Here is a 20,151-nt window from a genome sequence, read left to right on the forward strand (position 1 = left end):
ATACTATACTAAACTATATAATATGTATATGAAAATACTATGAATATATTATGAAACACTATATATGACACTATATGAAACTATACTGAGACCTTAGAACTCATACCATAAGGTGGGTGGCGGCATTTACGTTGTAGATGTCTATGGGTTCCGGTAGCCACTTAACATCAGGTGGGTTTTTATGGGTGGATGAGCTCACAGCCCGCCTGGTGTTAAGCTGTCACTGGAGCCTATCGACATCCACGACGTAAATGCGCCACCCAGCTTGAGATTCTAAGGTCTCAGTTTAGGACTGTGAGCTTGTCCACCCATCTACGCAATTAAAAACCATTTCAATTATAATTGACTGTCTTAGTAGGTAGATGACTGAATGGCGGTGGTATGATATCGGGGGCGTTCTGATATCAATGTCCTTCTGTAACCGCTTCATATCAGATCATCTTTTTGTCGGAAGTAGTAGAAATTAACCGCCGAACACGACTTACCTGAAGCGGTTACTAACCACATCATGCTTTAGAGCATTCCAGCCATATTCACTTATTACAACTATCGTTACAAGCAGATATTCTTTGCGATTCTGGTCAATAATAATATAATATAATACATACTTATATACATTTAAATATACATTTAAAGATAATAGACACCCTTGAAAGTGATCCTGTGCATTGGTCGGTAGAATTGGGATATTTTGTCATTTCTAGCTTTCTCAACAACACATGTGACCAGCAATTCTTAACCAAATCAATGCGCGAACAAAGCGAAAGTTCACGTAAAAGTTCGGAAGCATTCAACTTGACTCATTAAGCTAAGTCGAGAACTGCTCCAACGGTTGCGAGACAACGGGCAAAGTGACACAGTGATGAGAGGTAGCGATTTTTAATACGCTTTTATTAGCTTCAGGCGAATTGTATGTTAGTATGTAACGGAATCTTTAAACATTATTTTGACCCCCTTCAAAACGTTGGATTAACTCGAAATTTGGTATACGTATTCAGGACCAATAACAATTCAATATAAAAAAAAATTTGAAAAAATTGAAATTCAATTAAAAAATTAAAAATAAATAATTATTTAAAAAAACTAACAAAATATGCTTTTATTAGAAAATCCAACTAAAAATAGAAAATAAATTTTAATAAATTTGAATTAAAAATAGTGTGCGAAAAAATTATTTTATTGTAAAAAAAGCGTCAATTTTGCTATAAAAGCGTATTTTGTTAGTTTTTGTTAAACTATTTTGTAAACAAGTTTTCGCAAGGGAAGAGCTATCGCCAGTGTAACGGGCATTGTTACGTGAATGTGGCCTCCAAACCTCAGACCTAAAGCCGAAGTATTAATTTTATATGTCCTTTGCTGGCTCTCCATCCTTCAAAGTCGAACGCATGACTAATTCGCGGCAGACATACATAACATGGTGGCGGTGGTAGTAATTTGGTGATCGCAGTACGCTGATACCAGAGAATCAGAGCCCATTCAATTGTGAACCTTTATCCCACTTTTTACAATATCCATTTTGAAGATCCCCATGTTTTCAGCTGATATTCAAGATCAACCTCACAGAAGCATACGTCTGTTCAAAGCTTCTTATACCTTTGATAGCAGAATTTACGACTTCATCATCTCAAGGGGCTACTAAAGCTCTTAGTCATCACAAATGTAAATATCGGTGTCAAGGATTGTGTTGTGATCACTCACCAATGCCAAACATAGTTTTAATGACAATAATATTGTTAAGAAAGTTTTAACTACGAATGTAGAGCCCAAGGTAGACCTAAGAAGAAATGGATGGATTGCGTGAAAAACGATATGTGTAAGAAAGATGTGAGCGAAGAAATGGTATATGATAGAGGAGTATGGAAAGTGAAAACATGTTACGCCGACCCCAGATGACTGGGAGAAGAGCAGGAGAATGATGCTCGTAAACACAGAAGTATTTTTTTTGTTACCCTTGTAGGCAGACGAACATACGGCCCACCTGATGCTGAGTGGTTACTGTCGCCCATGGACTTCAGCAATGCCAGGAGCAGAGCCAAGCCGCTGCCTACCGTTAAGTGCTCTCCACATGCCTCGTTTCAAGAAGGAAAAAAAAGTCTAACAAAGTAAACAAAAAATTTTCGTCGCCAATGCAACCCGACCCTAACGTTTTAAGGATTAGGGAACAAACTTCAAAATAATAAACATCGGCGGGTTATGGCGGCGTTAATTGCACACAGCGAGTGTCGGACGAATGTTTAATTTAATTAATTCGCTAATCAACTGAAATCACATTAGAATTTCGACTGTGCTTCTGTCGACTTGATGTTTTTGTTTGGAGGCTTGCTCTTAACACAACCGTTGGAGAATGAGGTCGTAGTCTCAAAATACATTAGTGTATTATGAGCATTACATGCCCCAAGAATTAACTAATCACAAGAACTACGTGTAATTTCATAATTGATTCATAACAAAACAGATTCTATTATTATTATTATTTTATTACTTAGATGTGTGGACAAGCTCACAACCCACCCGGTTTTAATCGGTTAATGGAGTCCATAGACATCTTATCTTCTAAGGTCTCAGTATAGTTACAATGGCTGCCCCACCCTTCAAACCGAAACGCATTACTGCTTCGCGGCAGTAATAAGCAGGGTGGTGGTACCTTTTTTTTTTTTTCGGGTGAAAGGCCGAACCTCCTACGAGGTCCCCGCGCAAAAGGGGCGCGCGGGGTATGTGAGACTCTACGATCTGCATGGTGTTGTGAGCAGACCGCGGGCCCAAGGATTTTAGGGCCCACCCACCAAACGACTCCCCTGCACTCTTACACCCGACGTCCGATCCCCTCCGAGGTCAGAACCCGGATGAGGTAGGGGGGTTACCGCGGTCAACACTACAACCAGACGGCGCGGCTCACCCCAAGGACGCCCAGCCGACGGAGCCTTCGAGGCGAATCGAAGGCTCTGAAACGTCGGCCGTCTCGGTACGTCAGCCCGTCGGGCCGCCCAGACGGTGCCGCTGGTGTCCCGGAATACCCCGCTGAACCAGAACCAGCCTGCCGGTTCGGGACGCGATACACCGTCGACCGGTCGCTCTATTTACTCCATGGCAGCGCGCTAGAGTGCTGGTAGCGCGCCGCGCGGCCTCACCCCCTCAGGTCGCCCCTTGACCTTCACCGGGGGGAGTTCGCCTATTACAGGGGCCGAAGTCGGGCAAAAGACCTTCTGCGGCCCCCGGCTCGGCGGCGACGGATAGGTGCGGAGAGGGATGAGCTCTCCCTCTCTCGTTCCGCCGCCTCCTTCTGCGAGATGGTGTACTCGCAGAAGTCGAGCATCGCCTTCCAGGACTCATCGCTGCCGAGCATCGTAGCCACGACAGTCGGCAGCGACAAGTCCGGTCCTATTTGCGAGACAAGGACACGGCATTGCTCCACCCATGCGGGGCAATGTGCGAGCGTATGCTCGACCGTGTCCTCATCGCAGTCACAGTGGTGACACTCCATCGTCGGTTCCCTCCGGGCGACGCGATGCAGGTACCGGCCGAAACACCCATGGCCGGTAAGCATTTGCGTCAACCGGAAGGTGAGACGCCCTTGGTCACGGTTCGCCCATTTCGCGAGGACCGGGCGCACCGCCTCGACGGTCCGGAGACCAGCCGACGGGTCCGACAAGCGGCGAGACCACGCCTCCAACACAGACCGCCGAGATTGGAGCCTCCGCGCTCTAATTGCTCCTTCTCCGGGACGTGGTTCCCCCCTGTCGCGAAGGTCACAACGCCACGCATAATCGGCGGCGAGCCTCCGCCTCCAGGTCCCAGGGAGGCGTCCCGGCGAGAACGCACGCCGCCTCGAAGGAGACGGTGCGGTATCCACGAATCGCCCTGACTGCGATTGCACGCTGCGGGCGCCACAGCGCCACGACGTTTCTGCGAGTCAAGGCACGGCACCACACGGGGGCTCCGTATAATGCAATAGACCGCACCACCCCCACGTAGAGGCGGCGCACCACCGTGTCAGGCCCTCCGACGTTTGGCAAGAGCCGACTCAGTGATCCGGCCGTCGCCATCAGTCGGGGGCCCAACTTCTCGAAATGAGCGCGGAAGTTCCAACGACCAGGGTGGTGGTACCTACCCTTGCGGGCTCAGAAGATTTTTTTATTACTTAGATGGGTGGACGATCTCACACCCCGCCTGGTGTTATATGGTTACTGGAGCCCATAGACATGTGCATACTGGAGCCAATCATCAGTAAATTACAGCCTACTCGCTTAGTGAGCTAGCTACACTCAGATATTTAGGTTGTAATATTGCAAGAGAAGGAAGACAAAGAATTTTCAATTTGTAAAGTTGAAATGAATATGGCCACCAATCGCGAAACTTTGTCTTTGAAACTTGTGGTTGTGGCCCAAAGGATAAGACGGCTGGTGCATTCGCATGTAGCGATGTACCGGTGTTCGAATCCCGCAGGCGGGTACCAATTTTTGTAATGAAATATGTACTTAACAAATGTTCACGATTGACTTCCACGGTGAAGGAATAACATCGTGTAATAAAAATGAAACCCGCAAAATTATAATTTGCGTAATTGCTGGTGGTAGGACTTCTTATGAGCCCGCACGGGTAGGTACCACCGCCCCACCTATTTCTGCCGTGAATCAGTAATGCGTTTCGGTTTGAAATGTGGGGTAGCCGTTGTAAATATACTTGAGACCTTAGAACTTATATCTCAAGGCGGGTGGCGCATTTACGTTGTAGATGTCTATGGGCTCCAGTAACCACTTAACACCAGGTGGGTTCTGAGCTTGTCTAGCCATGTAAGCAATAAAAAAAATAAAAAAATAAAACCTAAAAGAAAGCAATAATTTAGAGCTACAGTTATTTTTCAAGCACTTTTATTGAGCTTTCACGATCATACCGACGTTAGGATAGGTAAAAGACGAGTGAGGATATCTTTTTTATGTTTTCACAGGAAGAAACACTTTCATTACATTCATGTTCTAAAAAAAATAAACATTTCTCCAATGATTTTTTATACAACAGATATGTTATCTTCATAGTAACTGACTCTTCAGATCTGATCGCGCCATATATATCTACATACCTACCGATATAGTGCACACACATGCTGACAAGTAGCATTAATGAAAAGTACAAAAGATGGGATAAGCGCGTGAGTAAAAAAGATGGCTATGATTGGAACGATTGCACTTGTTATTATATTATTACTAGCTGACCCGGCAAACATTGTTTTGCCATATATAAGATTTCTAGGGAATTTCTAGTGTAGAAAAAAAAACTAACTTATTGTAAGTGTGTAAGGATGTGGTAAATGAGTGAAAGAGGTATGTAGTGCTGTGAACGATGAGGGAATATATAATAAAAATAACAAAACCTCATTCAATCACATAATACCTCGTTATAACAAAAAAAAAAGTCCAAATAAAAAAAATATGTTAGGGGTGGACAACCCTAATCACTTAGGGGCATGAAAAATAGATAGTAGCCGATTCTCAGGCTTACTGAAAATGCATAAAAAATTTCATGAGAATCGGTCAAGTGGTTTCGGAGGAGTATGGGAACGAACATTGTGACACGACAATTTTATATATTAGATTGCATTTGTTTAGACGCGACTAAAGACGAAACGTCCCAATTGGCCTGTTTTCGAGTCTTCACTTGACGTGCGCTTGAAACATATCTGCTCCTTTTTACATATAAAATATCATTACATTTCTCACTTTACTTTCGAATGTTTTTAGATAGATCTGCCGGTAACTCAGAGCTGAAGCAATCATTTAAACGTCCCGCCTTCCTCTAACGACTGTGTAAGACAAATTTCAGATGCGGTAATTTGTCAGCGAGTCGTGAATTTCGCAGATGTGGCAATTTATTTTGTTTCAACTCCTGTCGTTATTTAAAAGGGACGTGTGTGAAGTTTTTTTTTTTTTTTTTTTTATGATACTCTACCACGTGTATTCGAAATAGAATGATAATACGATTGTTATTTCTATTAGTTTGTTCTGCTGATAATGTTATTTTTTTGTTGCTTAGGTGGACAAGCTCACAGCCCACCTGATGTCAAGTGATTACCGGAGCCCATTTTAATTTTTTTTATTGCTTAAATGGGTGGACGAGCTTTCAGCCCACTTGGTGTTAAGTGGTTACTGGAGCCCATAGACATCGACGTAAATGCGCCACCCACCATGAGATAAGGTCTCAAGTATAGTTACGAGGGCTGCACTAAAAGTATCGGAAATGGAATATTTCCACTGTTCCTGTCATATTAAAATCTTTTTAATTGAAAACTCCTTGGTTTTAAGAATCGAATACGATTTATTTATTTAAAAAAAGATTCTCGGTCTTGTCACGAGGTTTTGTCAAACTTGTTTAGTCGTTGAGAAAATTGAATTGACTCGAGAAAATTCAAGAGCCATGATTTATTATGACTTTCGAAGTGGTTTAACACAAAAACAGTGTGTTGACCGGATAATTTCTGCATTTGGTGATGAAGCCCCATCCAAAACCACAATTTATTGCTGGTTTGCTGAGTTTCAACGTGGACGTGTCAAGCTCAGTGATGATCCCCGTCAAGGTCGTCCAAAAACTGCAGTCACCCAAGAAAACGTTGATGCTCTGCGTAAGCTGATTGAGGAAGATCGACATGTGACATACCGCGAAATTCAGGCAGCTTTAGACATTGGCATGAGTCAAATACAAATAATCTTGCATGAACAATTAGGTGTAAAAAAGTTGTTTTCCCGATAGATACCGCATTCGCTCTGTGAAGAGCAAAAAGCGGCTCGTGTTACTTGGTGCGTCAGAACTCTCGAAAGATTCCACGCAGGATCCTCAAATGCTGTATACAACATTGTATCAGGTGACGAATCCTGGATATACGCGTACGAACCCGAAACAAAAAACCAGTCACGAGTTTGGGTGTTCGAAAATGAGTTAAAGCCAACAAAAATTGTTCGTTCACGGAGTTTTGCAAAAAAAATGGTGGCCACGTTTATCTCCAAAACCGGCCATGTTACGGCTATTCCTCTTGAGTGACAAAGAACGGTTAATGTAGAATGGTATGCTAGCAATTGTTTGCCACAGGTCGTTTCTGAACTCCGTAAAGAGAACTGCAACCGCCGCATCATCCTCCATCACGACAATGCGAGTTCTCACAACGCGCACAGAACAAAAGAGTTTTTAGAGCAAGAAAACATAGAATTATTAGACCATCCGCCGTACAGCCCCAACCTAAGCCCTAATGATTTCTATACTTTCCCTAAAATAAAGAATAAATTGCGTGGACAGAGATTTTCATCACCTGAAGAAGCTGTGGACGCCTACAAAACGGCCATTTTGGAGACCCCAACTTCCGAATGGAATGGTTGCTTCAATGATTGGTTCCATCGTATGGAAAAATGTGTCAAATTTCGCGGAGAATACTTCGAAAAGCAATAAATACATTTTTAAATAATAATGTTGTGTCGCTTCGTTAATTCCCGAAATTTTCAGTGCCGCCTATGTACAACGGCGGCCCCGCCCTTCAAACCGAAACGCATTACTGCTTCACGGCAGAAATAGGAAGGGTGGTAGTACCTACCCGCGCGGACTCACAAGAAGTCCTACCACCAGTAATATTGACGATGACAACTTAATCAAGGAATTAAAAATTACCGGAGCTCTTTCTGTTTATTTAAGCACTCAATGCCACATCCGAACTGAACGTATAAGTTTTCTAGAGTTAATGTTGCATCAGCAATTTGTCAACGACAGCGGTGGCACCTGGCAGCTTATCAGCTGATAAGTCACCAGCCCACCTTCGAACGCATCGTGAATGTATTAAGGAATGATTTATTGTGTGTTTGCGTGATTCTAAGGATATGATTTACGATCCGAGAAATGATCATTGTCATTTGATTTTGTACAGAAATGAGTTCGTAACTTTTTTTTTAGCGATAAATTCGATATATGTTCAGATCTGTGAATGAAAATCGTTTGAGGCAAGTCAAATGTTCAACTATCACAAAAAATCTTGTATGCAAATAAAACCATAAAATAAATAAAAAATAATAGCAAACTAAATAAAGACCTATGTGCGCCGGTAACAACTTAACACCACGTGAGCCGTGAGCTCGTTCACAAACCCAATCAACAAAAAAGAATAAAAAACTATAAATTTCATCTTGTTTTTTATTTATTTAACTTTTAACTTAATTACCATGACAATATTTAACTTAAATATGAATATATAAAAAAGTGTTATTTTTTGTCATGTTAATACTGTACGGGATATTAGAACGAAGTCATAAAATTATTGCATCGTCATTGGTGCTTGATGCACGCGCAAATTTTCAATTTAATCCGATACTTTGAAGCCGGTTAAAGCTTTCGTTACACACACAAACAAACATTTTTTTATTGCCCTTGTAGGCAGACGAGCATTCGGCCCACCTGATGGTGAGTGGTTACCGTCGCCCATGGACTTCAGCAATGCCAGGGGCAGAGCCAAGCCGCTGCCTTAAGTACTCTCCACAAGCCTCGTTTGAAGAAGGATATGTCATAGCGCTCGGGAAACACCGTGGAGGGGAGCTCATTCTAAAGCCGGATGGTACGTGGCAAAAAAGATCTCTGGAAACGCACTGTGCGTTAATAGCAAGCTTTTTTTTTATTGCCCTTGTAGGCGAAATCGAGATGGGCAAGTTCTTGGCCAGGATGGAGCGCATTAGGAAAGTCCTCGGATTCGCAATAAACAGATCTAAAACAAAGGTCATGATCGTTGATCGCACAGGCAGACTGGAGCTCAGCGGTACACTTAATTTAGAAGTAACGGACAACTTTGTTTAGTCCAACATCAGCAACAATGGCTCTTGTGAACCGGAAATTCGCAGACAGACTGGGATGACAAAAGATGCCATGTCTCAGCTGGACAAAATATGGAAGGACAAAAATATCTCTATGAACACCAAGAGCAACCTAGTCCGCACACTAGTGTTTTCAATATTCATATAAGAATATGTCATAGCGCTCGGGAAACACCGTGGAGGGGAGCTCATTCCAAAGCCGGATGGTACGTGGCAAAAAAGATCTCTGGAAACGCACTGCGTGTTCACACCAAACTGTTAAAAGTGCGCAGACAGTCGACACGCAATATTACATAAAGACATAAATAGTAACTGTCAGTTTTGACACCTGCTTTATCTGTTTGATCATGGTTTGATCGAGCCTCCATTAGTCACTGCCATGAAAAGTTCTCATAAAATATTACACGCCTATCGAGTTGTTCGTTTAGTATATTTATTTTGTCGTCAAAAAGTTTATTTCACTGACCTTGATTCGTAGTTTTCATTCGTTGTCACCTTATAAACGCTTTAGGTAATAATAATTAAGAATAATAATAAGTGGGAATAAAACACGCACGGTCTAACGGTCCCAATTTAGGATTCCCTATGCTATGGGCATCAAAGACTAACAAACATAATTATATACGTTTAAATATATACATATGCACCAGACCACGTGGAAGGTTGCCCGTGCCCATCGACCAAGTCAAGTGAGCAGTTGGCGGTTGTTTGCATGAGTGTACCAGACTCCCCACAAGCTGATAAAAGTGGCGATTACTTGTGAGGCGTATAACAGCTGCCCACAGCAATGATAATGACGATGACGACCGCTCTGACAAGAGTAATACGACAAAGAAGGTGCACATATATAATAAAAGCCCAGATAAAGAGCAAACAAACTTGTTCATCATGTTTGCCCGATGTGGGAATCGAACCCACGACCCTCGGCACAACATTCAGTCATGCTGACTACTGGACCACCGAGTCAGTCAGCTATTGTAGGAATCTTTGAATTTTTTATTGCTTAGAAGGATAGACGACCTAATGGCTCGCCTAGGGTTAAGTGCTTACCAGAATCAACAATGTAAATGCCGCCACACACCTTGAGACATGAGTTCTAAGATCTCAGTTTTTACAGTACAACGACTGCCCCACCCTTCGAACCGAAACGCATTAATGTTTCACGGCAAAAATAAGCAAGATACGACCCGTGCGTGCTCTTAAGACGTCCTAACACCAGAATTGAACCCTTCTTCTTGGTTTTTTTATGTGCAATGATGTATTGTGTTGCATACTATTTTATTTAAGAAAATATTATGTATAAAGCGTTTACAAAAATGCTTGTTTCCACAAAACCAAAATAAAGGACCCGTGCAAGTCACAAAGAATCTTACAAGTTGCACGGCTAACTCCTAATGAGCAGACGCTCGCGACACTGCTCTAGAGACGCTCGTAGCTGTGGCAAGATGGCGGTCGTGCAATTTAATGTCACATATAAAATGTTTGAGAATTGTTAGGTATGTCTGAAAGAATTTGTTTCATATTTAACTGGTATTTGTCCTGTATTCATTATGATGAAACCGTATTGGGGTTAGCAAACAATGCCTACTACGCTTACAAAAACCACTTCCATGATGACGGAATAACAACGCGTAGTAAAAAGAAGATCAGCTTTTTTTTTATTCCTTAGATGGGTGGACGAGCTCACAGCCAACCTGGTGTTAAGTGGTTACAGGAGGTACATCTACAACGTAAATGCACCACCCACCTTGAGATATAAGTTCTAAGATCTCAGTATAGTTACAACGGCTGGCCTACCCTTCAGACCGAAACACGTTACTGCTTCACGTCAGAAATAGGTAAGGCGGTGGTACCTACCCGCGCGGACTCACAAGAGATCCTACCACCAGTAAACTAAATTTAAAAGCATAATTTTCTCGTATATTCAGTACAAAACCCACTTTTTCTTGAATGCGGAAAAGCGCCTAATATATTATTTTTTAATAATGTTCTTAAAGGGAATCATTGGCGAAAATTTACGATAAGGAAATGTGTAAGTTAAATTAAATTAATTAAGCTCTTAGACCGAATCAATGTCGAAAATTTACGAGAAAGAAATTCAGTATTTATATTCTTATACCTTTAAACGAGCAATTCTTGTATATTAATATATATATAATCTGAATCTCGGAAACGGCTCCAACGATCTTCATAAAATTTAGTATACAGGGGATTTCGGGGGCGATAAATCGATCTAGCTACGATTTATTTTCAGAAAATGTGGTTTTATTCGCGTTTTCAATAGTCAACTCCTCCCGACATCTATTGGCGAATAATAATACTATTTTTTCTTAATTGAGGGCAACTAACCGCTTTAAAGGCACAACAAGATGGCGTTATCAAAAAAAAAACAGAGCAAAGCTCGGTCATCATCTAGTTTTTATATTATAAACCGAAAAAAAAAACTCATCGCAGAGATTAAAAAGGAAATTTCTCTTTCACAGTCATCGATTGAAATTCACACTCGAAAGATTCTGAGAGAGATTATTTTCGTTCTTATTATAAAATACGTATTTTAAGATTGTTAACATTTTCTTTAATACTCCTCAGTTGATTTTAGTTTGATTGTAATTAGTTAGAAGATCGCGAATTTTATTTCTTATTATTATTATTGTGTGTATTAAACACTGCCTCGCCTGAGAAGACGGCAGGACACACTCCGGCGAGGTGGGAAACAATCGGCTGGAGCGTTAGGGACTATTGGGCGAGAAACCGGCGAACTATACGGGCATTGTCCAGCAAGACTCCTTTTTGCATTTGGGCCACCACCGACTTTTTCTTGAGACCAAGCCTCTCGAGATGTTTTGAGAGGCTTTTAGGGACCAAACCATTCACCGATACAATTACCGGGATTATTTCTGTAGATACCACCCTCCACATTTCAGCCACCTCGTACGCCAGGTCCAGATATTTGGTCTTTTTATCTGCATCGGCGTGCACAAGGTTCTCGTCGTAGGGAATGGTGATATCCACCAGAAATACCCGAGACTCCATCCGGTCCATCAGCACGATATCATATTTTATTATTATTGGTTGATTTTTATTGAACCTAACAAGTAAATGAATTTACGGTCCACCTGATATTATTCGTAGTGGCCTAAAGGATAAGACGTCCGGTGCCTTCGTATGTAGCGATGCAACGGCGGTGTTCGAATCCGCACTGGCTAGTACCAATTTTTTTAATGAAATACGTACTTAACAAATGTTCACGATTGACTTCCACGGTGAAGGAATAACGCCGTGTAGTAAAAATCAAACCCGCAAATTACAATTTGCGTAATTACTTTTGTGAGTCCGCACGGGTAGGTATCACGCCACCATTTTGGTTTGAAGGGTGGGGCAGCCGTTATAACTATACTGAGACCTTAGAACTCAAGGTGGGTGGCGCATTTACGTTATAGATGTCTATGGGCTCCAGTAACTACTTAATACCAGGTGGGCTGTGAGCTCGTCCACACATCTAATCAATAAAAGATGTGAGATCGTTTCGGTTCGAAGTTTCTTATTACAAAAATATTAATTTTAAGTTATATTAGAGGTATAAAGAGATTAATTATTCGGGTATACATTTTTATTATGATTTTTTTATTGACAAAAATTAAAAAAAAAAAACTTCTTTACAATGTCATCAACTTTATTTTATTGACAATGATTTATTAAAAATATATAATAATAATATACAAGGAAACAGCTATTTATATGAATAATAATAATAACCGTCATCACGTAGACTATACATTAGAAACTGTATAGCCATCATACTAAGACTATACATCAATAATAAAAATCTTACGTTACGGACGTTTTTTCCCGGTTAGGGTACCCCTCCGCATCGTCCCGTAAGGAACTTCGTTCCAATAAAAAAAAAATTGATATAATGAAATAAAAGCACTATAAAGTTGAGCGATACACGTCCCAAGTGAGATATGAGTATAACGAATAAAAAATAATTATCTACAACCTCACAAACGGACATTGTCTGGTGTCTTTGTCTACCACCTGCAGCATTGCAGTCGTGAAGCTCAGCGCACAATCTTAAGATCATCTAACACGTAGACGGTGCTACGTGTTTCCGTAGCCACGTAGACCGTTGCGCTACGTGCTACGAAAATTTGTAATAACAGAGTCGCATGTGAACAATACGAACTAAATTTGTAGGTTTTTTTTTTATTAATATCTTTATATTGTACAGGTTTATTGTCTTATAGATCTTGAATTGTTCATTGAATTGAGTTATAGTACAGGTCATCCTCCTATAACACGATACTTTACAACACGGTTTCGCTCTAACACGAAAATAATAATCATATAACACGGTACTTCTTTTTTTTTAATTGCCTTTGTAGGTAGATGAGCATACGGCCCACCTGATGGTGAGTTGTTACCGTCGTCCATGGACCTCAGCAATGCCAGGGGCAGAGCCAAGCCGCTGCCTACTGCTTAATACTCTCGTTTGAAGAAAGACATGTCATAGCGCTCGGGAAACACCGTGGAGGGGAAGCTCATTCCATAGCCGGATGGTACGTGGCTAAAAAGACCTCTGGAAGCGGACTGTGGATGAATTTAGTGGCTCCAGGTAGTATGGATGAACTCTACTCCAGTGGCGGGCGGTGCGATGGTAAAAACGAGATGACGGTATCATCTCGAACAATTCCTCAGAGCACACCTCTATAACATGATAACGAGATTTTTGTTTAAAATTATTTAGGAAATTACATTATGCACTATGAATACATAATAAATGAGAATAACCGAAAGAATACTGCTATTTTTTTATGTATAATAGATAAATAAAATACATACAGGCATAGTTGAGATGTTTTATTCCAGAAAAAATACTCTCTATTTTGTTCTGGCTTCTAGTCTCAAATAACATGGTTTCACAGATCACGCAACTTTGTAGGAACGTATCTTCCATATTATAGGAGGATTACATTACTGCAGTAAAGTTGATTAGGCCCTACATCTTATAATGCAAGGCATCAAGTCAGGATATCACTCAATATCACTAAATATCTCACTCAACTAATACATTATTGCCTGACTATTGCTGAGTGACAATGAGCACTCGCCATAGGTAAGCCGCGTGCCAACCAATCTACAGTACCAGGCAATAAATATTGCACATCGATAGTTAGAAAGAGACAGTCGTCTAATTTTGATTTTGTTTTAGAGCGTTACCTATGTGTGACGAAACATCAACGATCGGGTATCTATGGAGACTAAATGTCAATTAGGTAATGTGCAACAGATATAACGCTCTACGAAGCAAAAAATAACCGTCTCTTTCCCACGGTCGATGTGCAATATTTATCGCCGGGCACTTTATAAAGGCTATAAAAATATACAAAGTCACATTTCGAGTTTCAGTATTAATCCTTAATTCAATCAATCATCAACGATCGGGTATCTATGGAGACTAAATGTCAATTAGGTAATGTGCAACAGATATAACGCTCTACGAAGCAAAAATTAACTGTCTCTTTCCCACGGTCGATGTGCAATATTTATCGCCGGGCACTGTATAAAGGCTCTAAAAATATACAAAATTACATTTCTATATTAATCCTTAATTAAATCGCACATCAAAGGACATTCAGCGCGGTTAATCGATTGGGAAATGAACACTAAAATCCTATGTAGGTTTAATCGCTTAGGTTGATATTACACTCGCTTGATATTAACCGACCTTATGTGTATTTTTCAAACGTCCATCGCTAAACACAGGCCTTCTCTGAGCCTCGCCACAAGTGATCGGTCAACCAACCGCCTAACGTTTGATATTCCTACTGCATTAATCTACAAAGGTCGAATTATTTCTAATTAAAAACTGTCTCGGCATGATGATTGGACGCTCGGGCGGAAAAGCGAAAAATTATCAATTTTGGTTATGTTATGCCGATTTTTCTCGTACACATTTGAACCAATTGGAAGTCATCGTGACCTAAAGGATAATACGTCCGGTGCTTTCGTATTGAGCGATGCACCGGTGTTCGAATCTCAGGCGGGTACCAATTTTTCTAATGAAATACGTACTAAACAAATGTTCACACGATTGACTTCCACGGTGAAGGAATAACATCGTGTAATAAAAATCAAACCCGTAAAATTATAATTTGCGTAATTACTGGTAGTAGGACCTCCTGTGAATCCGCGCGGGTAGGTACCATTACCCTGCCTATTTCTGCAGTGAAGCAGGAATGCGTCGCGGTTTGAAGGGTGGGGCAGCCGCTCTAATTATACTGAGACCTTAGAACTTATTATATCTCAATATTATATCTCAAGGTGGGTGGCACATTTACATGTAGACATGACGCTGTAAATGTCTATGGGCTCCAGTAACCACTTAACACCAGGTGGACTGTGAGCTCGTCCACCCATATAAGCAATAAAAAAAATTGAGTTTTAAGAACTCATGATAAGCTTACTGATTAAAAAAAAAATAAGCTTTTTAATTTCATCCGCCCAGGTCTCTGGAATGACTAAACAAAACCAGGTTTGGCAGCTACCCAACAGGTCACAGATGTTAGTCCTTCACAGTACACATAAAGGAGCAATTATATTTCCATCAGACTATAATAGACTTTACACCTTAAGAAAAGAGCTTAGTTTGCAAACAATGAACTCCAAATTTTTTTGTATGTGTTTCTGAAATATAATTTTCATTTCATTTTCTATATGTCACAATGTGATCGCGTTATATAAGAGAGAGTCAAACAAGATTAAGTTAATAATTACGAAACTGATTTTATACGGGATTCAATATATGCCGGAGAAGCCACAATTATTAACGTCAGACATCATAGGGGCGAATAGGGTGATCGAGCTAAGAGAAATATTGAGTACACCAATCATGTTTATTGTCTTAGAACAATTTAGAAATCTTCTCTTGACGTTAGCAAACGAAAACGAATGACAGTTTTTAGGACGGAGGCACCGCTCTTCAAGAAGGCTGGTTGGTAAGTGTGATCATAGATTATACACTTAATATATTAGAGATAGATGCGCAACTCTCATTTTTATTTTTGCTTTAGTTAAAGCCCGGTCCAGCAGGCGTCGCTACGGTCGATTATTAGTCTCCCTACCCCCCACCAGGTGGCTTTTTTAGTAATTTTAATATTTTTAATAACTCTCTTTATGAAAAAATCTTATCGTTTAGAATCGCTGAAATTCCCGGTAGTACTTATGAGATATTAAGGAATGTTTGATTGTGTTCAGCATTCTAATCGATAAGATCTTTTCATACAGAGAGAAAACAGTTTTTTAAAATAAAAAGCTGTAATTCTCTGTAAGCTATTTAATTTCCCTATATTACAAACAATTTTCTGTTAAAAGATTGTATGAACGTACAATTGTATAAAATTTCGAATAACAATAACTCCTCTAGATTAATCCTACTAGCGTACTTATTAACATTAAATCGAAAGTTATCTAAAAGTTAATTAAGTCTAGATAATCAAATCATTCAATGTCAATTAAGTCATTTGTGCGAAATATAAACATGTCAGCTTTCCATTACAAACATAGTAGACAATTTGAATTAAATTTAATAAATTTGTTTCTTAACTATAGCAGTTCTTGCTTAAAGTTGATCGTGACAGATCATGACCTTGTATGAAAATATTACATCTATAAACACTACCTATGCTTCGTCATACAATAATTGTCATTTAAACTAGCATTGTAGAGATAATACACACACTAAAGTGAATACTAAATTATTCTTAGCATTCTTATAAACATTTAGAAATTTAAGAAACGATTAACCCACAATCATGTTCATAACATGTGACATTTTGTTCTACACAAACGTTTTGTTGCATGATTTGAAAAACAAAAAAAACAAAAAATGTTTAAAAAATGTAATGATGATTTAAAGTACTCTTAAATATTGATAGTTTGTACTTAATGACGCTTATAGTAATCTTAGACATGATTACAATAGTTATACTTTTATTCCCTATCTAAATTATTTCTATTCTGACGTTTCTGATGCTTTAGCTTTGGTAATACTAGATGAAACAAACAGCAGATTGAAAGAAAATCATCTTAAAGTTAATTACATTCATTACAAACCATTAGTTTGCATTTTGTTACAAAAGAAACTGATGTTCGTTACATGCAATATATGCAATTATAAACATACACATGCAAACATAAAATGTAAATTTATCTTTTAATCCAAATTAAATGTACATTAATATTACATCTAAATAATAAAGGGTTTCGAAAATTTTTATTGCACTCAACAGCAGACGAGCACGCAACCCGGCTCATGATAAGTGGTCACCAGTGCTTATAAACTTCAGCAGTGCCATAGGGGTTGCTGTCTATCACTTAAGTTTTAATAAATTATTAATATACTCAGTCACAAGCATATTGATTTCACATAATGAAAATGTAAGAAACATAATCATGTTTGGGCATTTTCATTTATATCTGCTCATACAGAAAAGACAACTTAGCAAATATATTCCACAGTTAATCTAAATAATTGCAAATAATGCTTTTGAAGACTGCTGACTTTTGATCATTAATTAAGATCATCTTCTCGTAGAATGTACAAAAGGTTATTTACAAAAATTTATATCAGTATTTTCATATATTACTAACTTACTAATTACAACTATTCAAACATAATACTATAACTATAAGAACTAAACAACCTATTTTAAAACAAAATTGGCATCAATCTAGTTCTTATGAACTATTTCAATTATTAATTTATAAATTATAAACATATTTAAAAAAAATTAAGATCCTTGAGAGTTCACGTTCCTTGCTGAATCAGTTTCTCTTCTGAAACGGAGAAACAACATATCTTAAGTATGTAACAAATATTGAAAAAATACGACCATGAAAAATTTAGTGTTAATGTAATCATACTTACAAATTAATATATTACATAACATGTTCTGGTTCAAATATAGTGCATCAATCTTTTCATGTTTCAGACATTTTAGTGCTCCTTATAATTTTTCCATAAAATTTTGTCATTATCAAACCTTTGTCTACAAAAATAAAAACATTATTTTATATTGGGTAGAAGGATGAACGTGGTCACAGGCCACTTGGTGTAACTTGGTTATCAAACACCAGGAAACAAAACGTGAATGCCATCATCTAACTTTGGATGTGAGATCAATTGTGCTGTATTTTATTTAAACAGGAAAGCATGACTAAAAAAAAACTAGTTCGGGCCCACTTGACAATAAGCATATAATACGCTGAGTTGCAAAACATAAATACTTCCACCCACTCGAGACAATTTTATTATCTGAGGTGTGTGTGTGATAGTACGAGACTTAATACAGACTGTTTTGATCAAAACTTAACATATATGATAGCTAGGCAGCAGAAATAGGAAGGACCATTAGTTGGTGCTAATTCATTTAATTATATTATGAATAATATTTATATAAAATAATTCTGTTAGCAAATAATATACCGGGAAAATAGTGTAAACTCACCGTTATCAAGGCATCCGAAATAGCATTTCATTTTCGATCTTCGAGGCATGCTTATTTTTAATAATAAACTTTCTGTAAGAAATGAAAATAGTTACACAGGCTTACGAAACGCTAACGAAGAAAAAAGTATTGGAGCCAAGTTATGTCTAAAGAGAATTCAAAACAGAGTTTCTCAATGTCTAATCGTCTAATATTCTCATAAAGCTAAAAGTTGCTCTAAATTAATACTACAACGTAAAATAACTCACACCAAGACCAAAAAAAAACGATTTAAAAAATTAAAGCGTTACGACATTTTGAAAACTTTTTTTTTTTTTGAGATTGTTTTACGGCCCTGGAATTTTGAAAACTTCAAAGCAGTGTTTCCACTTACGTTTTTTTTACCACATTTTACCCTAGTTTCTTTTGAATTTATCCCTAAAATTTCCTAAACAACTTTCATAAATCCTTTATATAGAAAGCATAAATAAAATACAGAAAATAAACCACAGTATATTATTTAATGTAGGTATATATAATATAAACGCCCCCAGAAGATCATAGATCTATAGGATTAGAATTTTCAAGGAAGTCGACGCATTGCTTTTATATTCTTTTGCTGCACGCAACCTAACACTGTTCGGTTCTAAAATTGAGCAATTGTTTGCTGGCAAAGTTGGGAACTTTCTATGAAGCAAGCCGTTCAGGGTTTCATTAGAAAGCCTGTTTCTTTTGTCAGTTTTTACATTTGAGAATACTGAATAATCTTTCCACCTCATTCTTTGAAGAAGGAACTGCTAGCAAAAGTGAAATGACAATTACAAGGTTTTCGTAAATGAAATTACCATGATAATCTTTCATGGTACATGAAGTACCTGTATATTACAATACGAGTAAGTTCTGGTGACATCAACGAAAATAGGTAAATAAAAATTTGGCGGATTATCCTTATTGGGATTCTGGGGAATCCCTAAGAAAAAAGCAGTGGCTTAATCTATGATTTACTTTACTAGAGGGTTACTGTTGAATCAAACCTTCTTTATAGTTTTTATACACAACTCTGTTTTATTCTTTTACTTGTCAACTCAACTTAATGTCATTCTCTCCATAAAATAAAATGTTCATTGTTTTACTTTAATTATCGTTTATTTTAAAATCCACAACAGTTACTAGTATAGGCTTTGCTTTTTACCCCGAAATATCCTAAATCCTGGTATTTTTTAAATTGTCTTTATCATCCAAAATATCAGCTATTTTTCCCTAAAAAAGGGAGAATTCCCTAAAAGTGGAAGCACTGCTTCAAAGTACGCTAACATTTTTTATTGAGTCAGAACTCGTATCTGCCATCTAGTGAGTTTATTAGTTCATTAAGGCCAAAACGTTTCAAAAATGACCTCGCCGGTTCCTAAAGATGACGCTAGTTGAATGTTCTTTTCCTTTGTATGGGAGTTGCACCCCCCTGAGTGTGATGGCGTCTACGCGCCTCCATCGGCTAGGCTCTGTCGTAGCACGAAGTTAGCAGAGTTCCGACAGTACCGCAATCGTGCTGCCATCTCTCTGGAATCGTGTTGCGTTTCGTTTAGCTACCAAACTAATGACCGTCTCCGACATATATTTTATTAATTATTTTTTATGTCTAATCTTTTTATAAGAAGTTTTAATTTCTACGTATCTGTAGATAAATTTGGTTCACACTTTATTTTGCATCGTAAACTCCATAAGGGTTAGTTTGAGCAGTTGCTTGAGCTGAAACCACCATTTCCGTTATACTCTCTTCTTAGTTGCTTGGTATGTGTTAGTCCAGACCATTTATACTATCAGCACCCTAC

The 20,151-nt window shown here is 38.7% G+C and overlaps 2 protein-coding genes and 2 long non-coding RNA genes across 4 annotated transcripts in view; 1 reads left to right on the forward strand and 3 right to left on the reverse strand.

The window, feature by feature from the left end:
* The window catches only part of LOC149499796 (uncharacterized), a 588,308-nt gene that overhangs the window by 437,182 nt on the left and 130,975 nt on the right, over positions 1-20,151 (reverse strand). The window lies entirely within an intron of this gene.
* Positions 1-20,151, forward strand: part of Octalpha2R (alpha2-adrenergic-like octopamine receptor) — a 448,087-nt gene that overhangs the window by 330,406 nt on the left and 97,530 nt on the right. The gene's annotated exons all lie outside the window — the stretch shown is intronic.
* Positions 2,652-3,907, reverse strand: LOC149499797 (uncharacterized; the record flags this gene model as incomplete). The annotated part of the gene is made up of 1 exon (XM_089738741.1): positions 2,652-3,907. A coding segment is annotated over one exon (735 nt), but the record flags the coding sequence as incomplete, so codon positions are not given.
* On the reverse strand, positions 16,156-18,694 carry LOC149499798 (uncharacterized). The gene is made up of 4 exons (XR_016325473.1): positions 18,592-18,694; positions 18,344-18,415; positions 17,764-17,884; positions 16,156-17,672 (listed from the first exon to the last, which is right to left on the reverse strand). It is a non-coding gene; the product is annotated as an uncharacterized LOC149499798 (long non-coding RNA).

The sequence above is a fragment of the Bombyx mandarina genome, chromosome 26 (genome assembly GCF_030267445.1).
Source record: "Bombyx mandarina strain Sakado chromosome 26, ASM3026744v2".
Classification (NCBI taxonomy): domain Eukaryota; kingdom Metazoa; phylum Arthropoda; class Insecta; order Lepidoptera; family Bombycidae; genus Bombyx; species Bombyx mandarina.